Source organism: Molossus molossus, unplaced genomic scaffold (assembly GCF_014108415.1).
Source record: "Molossus molossus isolate mMolMol1 unplaced genomic scaffold, mMolMol1.p scaffold_m16_p_8, whole genome shotgun sequence".
In the NCBI taxonomy this organism is placed as follows: domain Eukaryota; kingdom Metazoa; phylum Chordata; class Mammalia; order Chiroptera; family Molossidae; genus Molossus; species Molossus molossus.
Window position 1 is genome coordinate 37,854,423 of NW_023425402.1, and position 16,756 is coordinate 37,871,178.

General features: G+C 42.8%; 1 protein-coding gene across 1 annotated transcript in view; it reads left to right on the forward strand.

The window, feature by feature from the left end:
* Positions 1-16,756, forward strand: part of CD109 (CD109 molecule) — a 110,869-nt gene that overhangs the window by 27,110 nt on the left and 67,003 nt on the right. Inside the window, exon 5 of the mRNA XM_036249359.1 lies at positions 5,195-5,320. Coding sequence (XP_036105252.1) covers positions 5,195-5,320 — 126 coding nt within the window. The remainder of the gene's footprint in view (positions 1-5,194; positions 5,321-16,756) is intronic.

Sequence of the window (16,756 nt, forward strand, 5' to 3'; positions counted from 1 at the left end):
AGAAAGTTTTTGTGAGGGTTGTGAGATAATTCTAAATTCACAACATTTAGAACTGTGCCTGGCACATAGTACATGCTCACTAAATATCAGCCGTTATCATTGTAGCAGTGTCCTTTGGCAGGGAGTCATTTGACCTCTGCTGCTTGAACAACCCGATGATCTGGAGGCAGCATGGTTAGCAGCCTGAGTGCTTTCCTGTGAGAACCAGGCTGAAGACGGGTCGAGGCCCTGCTGGGCGTGGTTTCTACAGTTAAGCCAAGGAAAATGCTAAACATTAAATCATAACATGGAAATAAGGCAGCCAACTCATACCAGTTTGTCTGGGACTGTCTTGATTTTATTTTATTTTATTTTTTAAATTGATTTTTAGAGAGAGAGGAAGGGACAGAGAGTTAGAAACATTGATGTGAGAGAGATACATCTATCTGCTACCTCCTGCACACCCCCTACTGGGGATCAAACCCACAATCCGGGCCTGTGCCCTGAAGGGGAATCGAACCAGGACCTCTCAGTCCATGGGACGATCCTCAGTACACTAAGCCATACTGGCTGGGTGGGACTGTCTTTTTTTTTTTTTTCTTAGTCCTCACCCGAGGACATTTTTTTTTTTTTGATATTTTGTTCAGATAGAGGGGGAGGGAGAGAGAGAGAGAGAAGCATCGACATGAAAGGGACACATTGAGTGGTTGCCACCCACACGACCCAACCAGGGCCGGGAACAAACTGCAACCAAGGTACATGCCCTTAGCGGGAACCGAACCCGGGTCTCTCCGGACTGCAGGCCGACGCTCTAACCGCTGAGCCAAACTGGCCAGGGCTGGGTGGGACTGTCTTGATTTTAAAACTGAGAGTCCCTGGTTCCAGGAAGCCCCTCAGCCTGGGACATTGGTTACCCTCAATGTTCTGATGAATAACATAATGGGAGGTAAGGTCAGGCTTTTAGTTTAGTATCTTCCTATTTTTAATTTTTTTGTTATTAATTAAACAAACAAATCAAGCAAACAAACGTGTACATATAACTACAAGCCATGGTGTGTTTGTAGCAAATACCACATTGGTCGGCATACTGCTCAGTGCGTATTTATTTGATTAAACTAAGATTACTTCAGAGTTGGCGGCTCTGTAATTTCTGCCCCTGCTGTGTATTGGAGTGTCTATAAAGTATGTTGTCATAGTGAAAAGCATTTCTATATTCATGGGACTCTCTGAGCAGGGCTTTATGGATTTCATTTATACCATCCTTTGTCATTTATCCACATATACTGAGAATTTATTATATGCCAGAAACTATGGGTAAAAAGGAGGATTTAGAAGTACAAGTCTGCTTGTCTTTGGCTGTTTACATTCAATTGTCTTCTTCTACCTTTAGTGAATAAAAGTCAGCACTGAATAAAATGCTTGTTTGAGGCATTAACCCAGAACTAACCCTGCTGATTCTGGGCAGCTGCTGTGTGAATTTTTTTAAATTTTTGTATCTTCACCTGAGGACATTTTTGCATTCATCTTCAGATAGAGCGGGAGGGAGAAAGGGAGGAAGCAAGCGAGAGAGAGAAACATTGATATGAGAGAGACACATCGACTGGCTGCCACCCACATGACCCCAACCAGGGCCGGGGACAAACTGCAACCAAGGTACATGCCCTTAGCGGGAACCGAACCCAGGACTCTAGTCTGTGGGCCGATGCTCCAGCCGCTGAGCCAAACTGGCCAGGGCTACTCTGTGCATTTTTGTAATTTTGCCTCTCTATTCTGCTCTAGCATCTGTCTTTGAAAACTTTGATTTGTAGATTATGATTTGTAGATTATTTGCACTCTTCTCTCCAATTTTGAACATAGCCTACAACATTCAGCTTTTTCAGAAGCACTCAAAGAGCCCTCCTTGCTACCTCTGGTCCCGAGGGATCCTACTGGCTTGGTCCACATGTGGCCTCCAGGGGAGTGGAGTTTAGAGTAAAATCCACCTGGAACACAAAGTATTTGGGAACAGTTAATGGTGGTGGTGCTGGTGGTATGTGTGTGTGTGTGTGTGGGGGGGGGGGGTTTGGGGGCGGGGCTGGTGGCCATACTCCGCTCTCAACATCCAGACAGTGAGGCTGATACATGAGCTCAGGTCTATTGCCTCCTTCCATGTAACTTGCAGAGGCCAGGTTATAGCCTTGGTGTGAATGCCCACACCCTGTACTCCACCTGAAAACACTCATTTGGGCCGGGCTTCACCAGATGATGATGTTTTCTACATCTTTCAGTGTGGAATAGTTGGTTTCTTGGCAAAACTTCTCAGAAAAAAGTGGGACTTATTCTAACAAGAGCCCCTTACTTGGACAGTTGTAATTCCCTAACACAGCACCACCTAGAGGCTGATATGGAGAAGTGCACCTGATGGCTGCGAGGCTGACTTTTTGGAGTCGGTCCTTGCCCAGCCAAGGACTGACTGTGGGATGTAGCTGTGTTGAACGTCACAGCATAGTCAGGGGAGTTAAGTGTTTTTATTTTTAAAAAATAATTGGATATTATTCATTTTTTTTTGCCCCAGAAACTGATGTTTTCAGGAAGGAAAGGGGTTTCCAAGGCCTTTCAGTAGTGGGAAAACATGTCCAGTTCTGACCTAGTTTTGTCCTCTTCCAGCCAATCTGGCCTAAAACTATTGAAGTAAGTACCTCCAACACCATGGTGGCAGCTGGCACAGTTGGCTTCTACCTTGACCTCTATTCTTGAAGTTGTTACTCCTGGGACAGGTGAACGACCTTATGTGGGAACAGCTGTTGGCATGGGCATATACCCTGACTGTGCCCTGACATTCTGGCCTGGAGCAGCAGTGGGTAAACCAGAGACTCATTCCTTGTCAGGGGAGGGGGCCACCTTGTTTAAATGATTCGACGTCTCTAATTCTGCGTGCTGGGCAGACACGTGTGCATCATCCAGGAATCTGGGAGCGGCGGAACTACTCCTTGCAGACACATTTTTCATGGGGGAGAGCACTGTGTTGTGCTGAAGCAGCTGACGGAGAGCCAGAGCCACCCAGAAGTTACACACAGGGCACAAGGGGCTACCTTTCCAACATCTCCTTGTGGAGCTGTTCTGGTTGTGATGGGGCACTGTTCACATTTTACGTGGCTGTCCTGTGTGCGTCCCAGCAGGAGGTGACCACTTGCAAGTGGTAGGTTCTCCTGTGACGCCACCATGCATGACCTGCTCAGATCCTGATGTGCTCTGCAGAGACTTCTGGTGTTTCTACATTCTTGATGTCTTCCTGATGGTGACAGTTCGGCCCAGGCCCAAGACAGGCTTGGGAAACTAGAGGGATTATCTCATTCACTCCCAGCCCTCCAGATCCTCCAGGTGCAAAGTCATCCAAGACTTCAGTTCGCAGGGCCATGACGCCACCTGGGAGAAATGCACACCCTCACCAATATAATACATCAGCAGAGTACAAACACCCCTGTCCCCACACTTTCAGTAACACTAGGAGTTATCATTATTATTTTTTATCTCTGTCAGTCTGACAGAAAAAAAAATAGTATTTCATTTGCATTAAAAATCATAGCATATGTTTATCAGCTATTTGTATTCTTTCTTTGTTTTCAAGCCTTCCATGCATCATGCTGTGGCAGGCAGAGGAGAGCCAGCTTCTGATTACAGCTCCTGTCCCAGGAGGTTGCCAAGGACCGTGACCTGCTTATTCTTGACTTGCTTTTGGTCCTTGATTTTAACAATTAGTTTTCAGCTACTCAATTCTCAGCATTGTGCTTACTCCTTGTTTTCACATTCTCCCCCACATGGGGAGAGAGATTTCTTCAGGCTTCTAATAACTAGATCAACCCAGTACCTCTAGTCAAAGGACAGAAAATAAGAATAAGGAAAAAATTTGATTCCTGTTCTCAGGAGTTCACAGTCTAGTTGTTCAAATACTCCCTCCCCCCTGCCCCCCGCAATAACTAGTGAATACTTTGAACTGGAGTTTATTCAAGAGGGATAAACTCCAAACGTCCTAGGGGCCCTCCAGCAGGTGGTTGTGTCTGCCTGTTGGAGGCATATGTAGAAGGCAAGACATGGGCTCATTCACCAGTTGGACAAGAAAGGAAGGGCATTCCACACAGCCCTTGTAGAGGACTAGATGCACGGGCTTTTGGGGTAAAATGCAACAAATCTGTATGTTTGGAGGAAGATGAGCCTAGAAATGTAAAGGGGGTCAGTTTAATAAGCCTTGTAAACTCTGCAAAGCAATGTAGAACTCATTCTGTAGGTAAAGAAAAGCTACAGTTACCTAGTGGCCTAGTAGAATAATCATAGCCAGTGTTTATTCACTATTTATTATATGCCAGGAATTGTGCCAACCATTTCCACCACTTTGCCTCAGTTTCAGATTTGTGTTTCAGGATAACACTGTCGGTAGTGAGGAAGACTTATTGGAGAGGCACGACTGGAGGAGGGAGATTATTTGCAATAGTTAGAAAACAGGACCTGGCGGCTGTATGGGAGGATGGAAAGCAGACACAATAGGGAGATGGTAAAGAGACAGAGATGACAGGGCTGGGGATGTGACAGGAGTCTGGGGTGAGTGCTGGTTTGGCGAGGATGAATGTTAGGTGAAGCGATTGTTGTCTGGGAGAGTATAGGAACATGCACATGTTTTTCATTCACCCCTTGGTTACAGTATTGTTGAATTAAAAGACATGGGTTTGAATCCTGAATTCCACCATGTATTGGTGCTGTAATACTGAACCATGCCAATTGCTTACCTGACCTCTCTAGGCATCAGTTTTCTCTATACCGTTACATAGTCCTATCCTGAAGGAGAATTTTAATGATTGAATGATGTATAAATGGTAATGGTAAGGCAGGGTGCCTGACACACAGTGGGCCTTTAACGCATGGAGCCTATTGTTGCTACAGTGGAATTTTTTTTAACAACACAGGTTTGCCGATATGCATGTGGTAGTGTTTTATGTAGAAGAAACGTGGTACCAGGAATTAAAGATAGAGAAGAATCAAGATATTCCCAGGAGAATATGCACAAAGAAGAAATTTTGATTTGTCTTGTTTAGTTGTATAGACTTGACATCTTTTCCAAAAACTATCTCTGTGCCATATTTTGGATATGCCTGGGAGTGCAATAGGATTGTTTATAACTAGATAGGATACATGTGTACACAGGCAGCTTTTATATAGTTAACATGTATGGTTTTCATTGTAGGACCCCAAGTCAAATCTGATCCAACAGTGGTTGTCAGAACAAGGTGATCTTGGAGTCGTTTCCAAAACTTTTCAATTATCTTCCCATCCAATACTTGGTGACTGGTCCATTCAAGTTCAAGTGAATGTGAGTATAAGTGTATTTTTAGGGGCAATGTTAAAATGATTTAAATAGGTCAGGTGGGGATATATATCCAGTCATTTATTCAATGAATAGAAGAAAATTAATCTGAACATCTAGACAATTTAAGTGGTTTATATTTAATTTACTGTTTTCAATGGGTTAACCTACCTTATAACATATTGGAATTTTAATCATTGTTGTCTTTTTCTGTAATATAATGTTTCTAGGTTAAAACATCTCATATTTTAGTATAAAACTGATTAGATGATGTTTATTTTATTTATTGCACACACTGAGTGTTCTAAAACTAAGTAATGAATACATAGTTATTATTTGACAAATTTTAAGTCTCAGAATAATGACTCATACTTTTATCTCTGTTTAAAAAAACACAGTGACTTTAAACAGCCACATCAGTCTTCTGTTCCCCAGTCCTTCTTTCTCCTCAAATCTTCGCCCATTTCCTTTATTTGCTGCTAACTCCTGTGGCCCCGAGAGCTGCCAGGGCAGGGGCATCAAAACACCCTCCATGTCTCTGCCTCAGGCTTTCTCCTGTGCACCACTGCACGATATTTGAAGATTTATTGACTATCTTTCCATTTGGAATTTATTAAAATAAATTTGTGAATAAGAGCTTTAAAAAATAATTCTATTAGAACAGGGCTTCTCACTACTGACATTTTGGACAAAAATTCTTTGTTGTGGGTGCTGTCCTGTGCAGCGAACATACCCACCTCTTCCTCCCTTGAGAATCACTATATTAGAAGAAATAATCATTCATTAGTATTAGACCTGAGATACAAGTAACAAGTACTTAAATAAACAATTAAAAATATTTTTCCTTTGGTTAACATTTTCTGGAGTCACATCCTAAAAACAACTAGTCCACCTTGGTCAGCACCTGTTTTTGAGCGTCTGTGTAAAGATGAAGAGCACGCTGGGAGACATAGGAAATGAGAATGTGTAGAGGCACGTACAAGGAGTCACGGCGTCTAGAGCAGGGGTGATGGACACTGCGGGAAGCAGACAGCTGAGCTTGTAGAGAAGGAGGACAGAGAAGACATCTGTGGGACTTAGGAGAGAGGATTTGTGTGGAGGCAGAGAGCGTCATGTGTCTGGAATTTGAGAAAAGTTTGGAGCATATGGAGAATGATGGGATTTGAGGATTAGGAAGCATATTGTGAATATTAAGGAGTTAGGTTTTATTTTCAGTTTCCACTTTTTGATTTCACTGTAAAGTCTTCAGGAATTAGTTGTTCATTTGTCCATCTATCCATCCCTCCATCCATCCACCCATCCATTCATCCATTCATCCAATATGTTCTGAGGGCTTATAATGCTGTGATGGATACAAGGAAGCTAAACATGTGATCTCTTTCTTCAAAGACCATTGCTATGGTGAGATGAATAATCTGATAAAAGTTAAATGGCACAACAGTGACAGAAAAACAGAAGGCAGTGGAATGGTAAGGTGCTGAGCCAGCAAGGTCCATCAGGTGCCTCCAAGGATGGAGTCTTATTGAGACCACCTTGGGATAAAGAGGGTGTATTGTAAGGACGAGCACTGATGCGTTGGTCTGCTACATTTTCTTCTCACACTTCTGACAACTATTAAGGTGTTCCCTGGTCCAGATCTGGACTGGTCACATTGGCTCAGCTAAATAACCATTGTCCTTAGAGTCTTACAAGCCAGCCTCTTCATTGGATGGATGGGCTTCCCCTGGGTCAGGTGTCCCACCATTGGTTCATTTGGAAACCACCTTGCACATTGACCAGGCAAGGAAGTCTTAGGTGGGTGGTGGCCTCTGAGGGATTAATTTGTTCAATGAATGGTGAACAGAATAAGTACCAGAGGCGAGAAGAGAATGAAACAGTGGAGAAAGACTTCTGGAAGATGTGAGATTATAGGTGGGAAGATTTATAGGATTTCTCGTGTAGTGGTTTGTGGACTTGACCTATCATATGGCTTAGGTAGGGAAAAAAAGATAAGGACATTTAGGTACCAAAAAATTTAAAACATTTGCAAGATTTGGCCCTTGCTCACCTCTTTATGTCATCTTCAGTTAAGTACTGCCCTTACCTTTGAGCTCCATGCTTTAGACATACATCCCTTGAGTTTCTTGAACTCGCCATTCTGTCTTACCCTGGAGCCTTCCTGTGCTGTTCCCCGGGACACTACCTTTCTACTGTTATTCCAGTGACTTGGTTATGCCCTCCAGTCATTGTCTAAACTGGATTAACCCCTCTAGACACTCCTGTAGCAAGCACTCTGTGCTTCTCTTGGTTCATGCATGTCGTTTTGAAATGGTGGTACTTCATAGATTATAGTCTTTTGGGGCTTGTTCACCCCTGTACCTCTGGGACCTAGTGCTTTGCACATAGAAGTTAATAGTTATTAAATGAATGTATTAAAGCTAAATTTAGTTTTCCATTTTTCACATTCTACAAAGCATCCTTAACCTTTTGAAGACAAACATCCTGATCAAGTACTTATTATTGGTAATATAATACCCATGTCCCACCCCCAATTTTGACGTATACTTAAGAAATAAACTTGTAGGATATTTAAAATGTACAATGTGATTTGTATACATAGTGAAAGGATCTCCCTCCCAGGTGATGTAATATTAGTGCGCACAACTAAGGAAAAAGAAGCCTATTTAATTAAAAAAAAAAAAAAAAAAAAAGTCAAGCCACCAGGGGTCAGTATGATCAAAGAAATGTTATGAGCCGCAAACCTGAGGTAGGCTTAGTCTCTGGTTTTTGCCTTTCCTTTGCTCCTGTGTGGCATTCATGCACTGCATATTGCTTATTATTGAACTTCTTTTCTTTCAGCAGTTATTAATGACTGCGGTGGAAATATATTTTTTATTTAAATAGTCCACCATTACAGCCTCTATTTTTATTTTCCTAAGGCAATGACTATTCTCAGTACGTATTAATCTCAGGGAGGGGAAAATATTTATTTTCAGGCAAGTGTTTTAAAATCCTCTTTTGTTTCTAGAAAATATATAGAATGATCCTAGTATTACTACCGAAGAACATCGTGTTAAAAAAATACAGGACTTAGAGCTTTGATTTGTAGTGACTGTGCAGATAGTCAGAGTGGCATTTTTAAATCACCCTTTCCACCAGGTCAGGAAAAGTATCCTTTAGGCAAAGCACACTTGGTGGGCTCTTTGGCATTTCTACAATGTAACATGTACCTATACACCATAAGTGTGAATGAGTCATTTAATTTACTGTTAACCTTTCTAGATTACTTAAATTGCTTTTGATCCTCAAGTATTCCTTTTTCACCTTCAGGATTTTTAATGATGGGTAATTATTTTAATCTAGTGAAATTTCTAGGTTTTTATTTTTATTTTTATTTTTTTGCATCTCCTCTATTGTGTAGTCTCTGATGGTGGAGCATAGTAAGTTCTATATATCTTTATAGACATGTATTTTTTTTCAATGCTAGTTTAATTAAATTACAAAGCAAATCTTGATATTATTATTGCAAAATATTTTTATTGATTTTGAGAGAGAGAGAGAGAGGAAAGGACAGGGAGAGAGAGAAAGAGAAACAGTGATGGGCTGCCTCCTGCACGCCCCCTACTGGGAATTGAACTTGCAACCCAGGCCTGTGTCCTGACCGGGAATCAAACTGGCAACCTTTTGGTGCACAGAGTGACGCCTAACCAACGAGCCACACAGGCCAGGACACTGATATTATTTTTAAGTCCTGTTAAAATTAGTAAAATTTAGTGAGAACACTGACTTTTTTGAGTGCTACTTGTGCGTACACTTAATTTGCATACCTGCATTGAATGTGAATAGTTCTTCGCTGTTTTGGGGATTGTACTTGTCTTTCTCCTATCTCTCCCAGCTCTTCCTACCATTTGCCCCTCCCCTCAGAGGGAAGAGGTTTATTTTCGCTGTAACACTGCTCCATGGACTCGTGTTTTACAGAGCTGTTATACTGCAGGCACGTTATAGGGCAAGTGGGGAAATGCACTCGGATTTGAGAATCATCTTACAGGTACACTTTGGGATGATAACTTGTTGTAAAAGTTAGACACTGCCTGTATTTCATTTTTTTTTTGCAGTACTTCTCTAGGGACCTTTTCTCTAGGTACCTCTCTCTTAACTGGTATCCTTGTCTCTCCCAGATACTTGCAAATTTTTTTATAATGATGAAATACACATAAAAATTATTCTCTCAACTATTTTCAAGTGTACAGTCCAGTGGTATTAAATACATTCATATTGTTGTGCAACCATCACCACCGTCCATCTCCAGAACTCTCTTCATTTTGCAAAACTGAAACTCTGCACCCATTAAACGATAACTGCCATTTCTCCTGCCCTCAGCCTCTGGCAACCACCGTTCTGCTTTCGGTCTATGATTTTGACTACTCCAGGTACCACATGTAGTAGAATCATTCAGTATTTGTCTTTTTGTGGCTGGCTTATTTCACTTAGCATAATATCATCAAGGTTCGTCCATATCATACATATATCAGGATTTCCTTCATTTTTGAGGCTGAATAATATTCCCTTGTAGGTAGGTATACACCAGAATTGGTTGCATCTGTGATTTAAAAAGTGTATTCCAGGTTATTAGAAGGCAATTTGAAAGGTTCTTTAAGAGAAAGGCTCATCTGTTGGCAGCCAGGAGGGATCTGGCCACACCAGCCCTCTCCCTGTGCGTAGCCCACAGCCCAAGTTCCAGGCCTCTGGGCGACCCGAGCATTGGTGCTCACAGTCCTCTGAGAACCCAAGGGAGAGCCCTCGTCACTTGGAGTCCTGCTCACTTGATAATTCAGCCCAGTGCTCTCTTTCCTCAGCGCAGATGGAAGCCTGTCTTCCCTTTTAGAGTCGGTCATGTAGCTGAATTTGTCACCTGAGGCTCCAGCTGCTAGAACTTGCTAGTACTCAAACAGTAGTGTGCCTGATAGCATGTGGCTGGAGAGCTTGTTCAAGACGCACAGTGCAAGATGCAGACTGGTGCAGCCACTGTGAAAGCAGTGTGGAGTTACCTCACAGAGTTAAAAATGGAACTGCCCTGCGACCCAGGCATTCCACTTCTGGGAACATATCCGAAGAAACCCAGAATGCTAATTCAAAAGAATATATGCACCCCTATGTTCATTACAGCATTATTTACAGTAGCCAAGATTTGGAAGCAGCCTAAGTATCTGTTAGGAGCTGAGTGGATAAAAAAGCTGTGATATCGCCCAGCTGGTGTGGCTCAGTGGTTGAGCATCCAGCCATGCACCGGGAGGTCCCCAGTTTGATTCCCAGTCAGGGCACATGCCCAGGTTGTGGGCCAAGTCCCAGTAGGGGGCATGCAGGAGGCAGCCAGTCAATGTTGTCTCTCACGATATTTCTATCTCTCTCTCCCTCTCCCTTCCTCTCTCTTTAAAAATCACTAAAGAATAATAATAATAATAAAAAGCTGTGATACATTTACACAATGGAATACTACCTGGCCATAAAAAAGAAGGAAATCTTAATTTTTGCAATAGCATGGATGGACCTGGAGAGTGTTATGCTAAGTGAAATAAGCCAGTCAGAGAAAGGCAAATACCATATGATCTCATTTATATGTGAAATCTAATGAACAAAATAAACTAACAAACAAAATAGAAACAGACTCATAGAAACAGAGAACAGACTGACAGCTGTCAGAGGAGATGGGGTAAGGGGGCTGTGTAAAAAGGATGAAGGGATTAAGCAAAAAAAAAAACCCAAAACACCAAAAATCTCATAGACAAACAACAGTATGGTGACGACCACAGGGAAAGGGTGGGTGGGTTGGGGGGAGATAGGAGAGGGTAAGCAGGGATAAGTGGTGATGGAAGGAGACTTGGCTTGGGGTGGTGAACACACAATATAATATACAGATGATGTATTATAGGATTATATAATTATATTAACCAATGTCACCCCAATAAACGCAATGAAAAAAAAAATTGCATAGTCCAGGCCCCACCCACAGATCATAAATAAGCATCGCTGCCCTGAGACCTGGGCATTTACCTTTTAAATAAGCACTCTAGGAAATTTTGTTTGTTTTCTGGGCCCCCTTCTGACGCGTGCTGAGTACGTGCCCACAGCCAGGCGTCTTAGTTTCCGCCTGTTCCTCTGAGAGGCAGTGCTGGGCAGTGGAACAGCTACAGAATTGGGGACAGGTTCTGATTTCTCCTTGAACTCCCTAGAGGTGAGACTCTCAGCTACCTTACCTCTCCAGGTGAGTAGCTCCTTAAAGCCCCTTGACACCCTAGACTCAATCAGATTTTAGGGAATAATCTGTATTTTTACGACAGCTTCTCTGGTGACTCAGATACATAGCCAGCTTGGGAACCACTGATCTGTAGATAACCTTGCGGCCTCTTCCAGCTGTAACAGACCACAGCTTCTCAGTCTGATCTCACTGGGAAGCCAGGGCTGGACGGGGGACAAGAACAGAAGGCAGGAAATCCATAGCTCCGAGGCTGGAGATCCCTCTCGTGGAGCCCTGTGTAGTACACGGTAGGCGCCACATTCTTATGTAATTTAGAAGCAGTCTCATTGGAATAGTTTCCTTGTTTATGCCCGTTCGGTCTGCTTGAGTTAGATGTTGTGGAAAGGTTGGGTCAGAGTTGCCAGCAGCCAAGACTTTTTTTAGCCTTTCCGAGTGCTGCTTATCGCTGCCCATCTGTTGCCTGGGTCGGGTTGCTTGGGCTGTCAGGTTCGTCTGGAGCCTTTTGTCCTTTACAGAGGAGCACGTCTTTGTTTGGACAGTGCCTGTCCTCCAAGCACTCTGCGAGGAGCATCTGGCCAACCCCCGGCTCGTGATGACAGCCTAACAGAAAGCATGGAGCGGACTGTGACAGGTCAGAAAACAGTGGCATCCTCTCTGGAATGCGGATGCGGCTTCCGGAGCACTTTGGTGAGCCTCTGCTTCAGGGACTGCTTTTCTTGGGAAATACCTCAAGTTCTTCCTTCCATGTGCAGGGAGAAGGGGAAGGCGGAATCGGTTTGAGAATTTTATTTCTTGTGTCAGCTGGCAGAGGTCAGCACTTCGTCCTCTGTTTTCCCCTGGGCCCTTAGACACACCTCTGCTGCAGCGCTGATTGATTAGTGTAGTTTTGTCCTTTTTAAAAAAATTGTGGCCAGACACACATAACCTGAAGTTTGCCACTGTAACCTTTACTAAGTGTGTAGCATCAGGTACATTCACATTGTTGTGCGAGAATCAACATGATAATTTTCCGGAATCTGTTTCCTCTTTCCAAACTGAGATCAGGGTAGTTTTAAAAATTATGACCGCCTTATTCATTAGTGAGAGGAAGGGAGGAAACTTTTCTCTACCCTTCTAGGTTCTTCCACACGGTCTAATAATCAGTTCGACATGAGACAGATTAACAAAAGAAAATCAAATTGCATACATTTGTACACACAGAAACCCAATGTACATGGGAGAGTCAGAGACTCCATCTACATGACAGGTTCGGAGACAGTTAAAATGAGGTATCTATGACCTTCTGAGCTATATGCTGGACATGGGTCTCATGGGGAGATTCTGGCCCCTCCCTCCTCACTCTTAGTAGATAATCTCCCTTTCTATTTCATGAAGAAAACAGAAGTTATCATATAGAAATTTTTTCAACGCCCTCTGTCAGATTCACGCACCTGTCTGCATTGGCACTCATCTCAAGCTTACCTTCTCCTTTTACAGAAAAGATGCAGTTCTTTGTATCTGAGACCAAAACCTCTACCTCTTCTAACTTCTTCCTTCTCCCACTTTCCCAGAAACCTTACAGTATTGATCATCTCTTCTTTCTCCTGAATCCTCAACCTGGAGCTCTCTCTCTCTCTCCCCTGGATGCTTCTATAAAATCTAACATGCCGACATCCAGTTTGGCTCCTAGGTTTCTTTTTACTTGTCTGGATGCTTCTCTTTGGTCTCTTTTGTTGCTTATTCTCTCTTGCATGTGGACATGTTGTAAGGTTTGGTTTTAACTGTCTTTCATTTCTCATTTTAGGTAAGTTTATCCATAGACATGGTTTCATTTTCCATCTATACACTAATAATTCTCAAATTCATCTCTCTGAGAGAACCTCTGAGTTCCAGACCTATATAACCGCCTGCTTACATAATGTCTCTACTTTGATGTTTTAAAGCTATCCCAAGCTCCTCATGTCCAATGTCATTCTTATGGTCTTCCCACCACACATGGCTCTCCTCCAGCCTTCTCTATTTTACCGGATTGTTCCACTATCCATCCAGTTGTACAAACTGGTAAACTGGGAGTTTTTCTTGACTTCTCATCTCATATTTAGGCCTTCACCAATACCCATAGATTTTACCCTTATGTGTGTTTCAAATCCATCGAATTCTCTTTATTTCTACCTCTACCTTCTTTGTCTAAGCCACCGTCATATTTTCCCTAGATATTTGCAGTATCTCTCAATGGATCTCCCTAAATTTACCCTTTCCCTTTGCAGTCAATTCTCTACACAGCAGCAAAAGTAATCTAAACAGTAAAATTGGATCACAGTCCTGGCCAGTTTGGCTCAGCACTTAGAGCATTGGTCCTCAGACCAGAGGGTCACAGGTTTGATTCCAGGTCAAGGGCACCTACCTGTGTTGCAGTTTTGATCCCTGGCCATCGTTGGCATTGTGCAGGAGACAAGTAATCCATATTTCTCTCCCACATGAATGTTTTTCTCTCTTTCCCTCTCTTCTACTCTATGTAAAAATCAATGGGAAAATATCTTCAGGTGAGGATTAACAACAATAAAAATTGGATCACATTGTTCCTCAGCTTAAAACTCTCCAAAAGTGCCCTGGCTGGTTTAGCTCAGTGGTTGGAGCGTCGGCCTGCGGACCAGAGAGACCCGGGTTCAGTTCCTGCTAAGGGCACATACCTCGGTTGCAGTTTGTCCCCGGCCCCAGGTTGGGGTCGAGTGGGTGGCAACCAGTCGTTGTGTCTCTTTCACATTGATGTTTCTCTCTCTCTCTCTCTCTCTCTCTTTCTCTCTCTCCTTCTCCCTCTCCCTCTCGCTCTATCTAAGACAAATGCAAAAAATGTCCTCAGGTGAGGATAAAAAAAAACAAACAAAAACCTCTCCAAAACCTTTTCCTGGTCAGTGTGGCTCAGTTGGTTGTGCATCGTCCCATGCACCAAAAGGTTGCTGGTTTGGTCAGGGCACATGCCCTGGTTGCAGGCTTGCTCCCCAGTAGGGGGCGTGCATGCAGGAGGCAGCTGTTCAAGATATTCAGGATGTTCTCTCACACTGATGTTTCTCTTTCTTCCTCTCTCTCTGAAAATAAAAAAAAAATAAAAAAAACCCCAAAATTCTCCAAAGGCTTTCCATTGCCCTCAGGAAAAACCTCAGATATTTTATGAGGGCCTACACAAGGCCCTACCTGATCTGAGTCTACTTTTCCAGACTCATCTTCAGATTTCATAATTCCCCATGTGTGTAATTCACTTTAATCATTTCATAATTATTTTATTTGTATTTATATATTTATGTGTGTGATTATTTAAAGTGCTTTGCTAATCTTATGGTAAAAATAAAAGAGGGTATTGTATGATGACTATTCTGTAGGTATTAGGGTTAAGCATGAAAACATTAGTAGAGACCTGAATAAAGCTAAAAATAGGGAACTATTGTATGTTAGGTGAAAAGAAACACCAGTCAGTAAACACCTAAAGATGTTAGACACAGGTTCTACTTTTAAGGAGCTCACAGTTAGGGAAGGCTTCATGCAACAAATGCAAAGATCATTAGGTTGGGAGTTACAAGACCCAGTGTCTTGTGCTTTAGTCGAAGGACTGTGGACAAATCATTTCAGCCCTGGATCTCAATTTCCCCAGCTGTAAAATAAGGGGCTTGGATCAGATAACTTGTAAACCTCTTCACACCTTTAAAATACCATGCTTCGACTAAATGGAGGTAGGAGACACTGTAGCACTTGAATGGGGACTGGTGGGGATGGACGTGAAATGAGGCTCAAAGCTTGGTGACAACTGTGACCTTGGGAGCAGGCACTTGCCTGGGTGGAGGCCTCCTGGAGAGTAGGAGTTGAAGAGAAAGTTGGAAGAGTTTGTGAGTCAAGCTCTGGAGGGTATTGGATATCAGGTAAAATTTTAGATTTCATTTTGTACACAGTAGGGGGCTCTAAAAGCTTTTATTGTGCTTTGAATTTCAATGTTATAAATTTCATATAAGACTTTTGAGGACAAAGAAAGCAAAAATGGGCATGAATGAACTTCTTGAATTATAAAAGATATAAAAATGATACTTTTGTTATTTTTCTCTGATTATAAAAGTAAGGCATGCCCAGTGTAAGGCACACCCAAACATTGTTCCATAGGAAGAATGACACCCTTTTGATAAACCCCCAAACAAAAGAAATCACCAATACTCGTCGTCTTGTTGATTTCTTTTAGGAAGGTTTAGGCAATAGCATGACATGATTTAAGTAGTATTTTAGGAAGATTATATATAGCATGCGGGTGATTAAAGGGTGAGGAACTGAAGTCAGGGAGACTACCAGGAGGTCACTGTCATTGTTTGACAAATGCATGCCTACCTCCTATGTTGGGCTGTAATAGTCCAGTCTGAGGGCCACAGGGGGCTGCTTTAGGGGAGCAACAAGAACTAAAGAGGAATGGATGAATCCCAGAAACACTTTAAAGGAAGAATCATTAGGTTTAGTGACTGACTGGAGTGTGAGTGGAGTGGAGGGGGAGGGGGGGGAGGGGGAGGAGGGAAAGGTGCTTAATTAACTAAACAAGGAGGCCATTAGACTGATGTAGCTGCAATGCTGTGGTGGCCTAAATCTGAGTAAACAAACCCAAATCTAAGCATATAAATGCTTGCAGGTAATGATATCAAAATGCAGAGGACAACCAATTACAAACAGCTAACTAGGCTTTAAACCATAGCTAATCAATAATTTCCTTACTTTTCTTCCATATTTTCTCTATAAAAGTCTCCCCCTGAGCTCCAGTTGGTGAGCACTCTTCAACCACTTCTGGTTTGGGACTGCCTGAGTCCAACTGACTTTTGCCCAAGTAAACTTGTAAAATTTTTAATATACTTCAGTTTATCTTTTAACAAAGGTGACTCTGGGATTTCAAGTGTGGTCTTTGGCAGAATCACCCATTATACATTAGGAACTCAGAACTGGAAGCTCAGTTTGGAGAGAGCTGGGCAGGTGAGGTTTGGACTGACTTGTCACTACGTTCAGGAGCTAAGAGGAGTCACCCAAAGCAATATAGAGAGAACAGCCAGGCTTGGAAAGAGACAACCAGGAGAGTGTAGGCACGGAGCAGAGGGGAAGGGATTCCAAGAGGGTGGCCAAGCATCACATGCTTCGTGGGCCTCCCGGAGAACAGGACCTGGGGGGGGGGGGCAGTGAGCTGGGGTAGGTGGCCATCACTTACTGAGCAC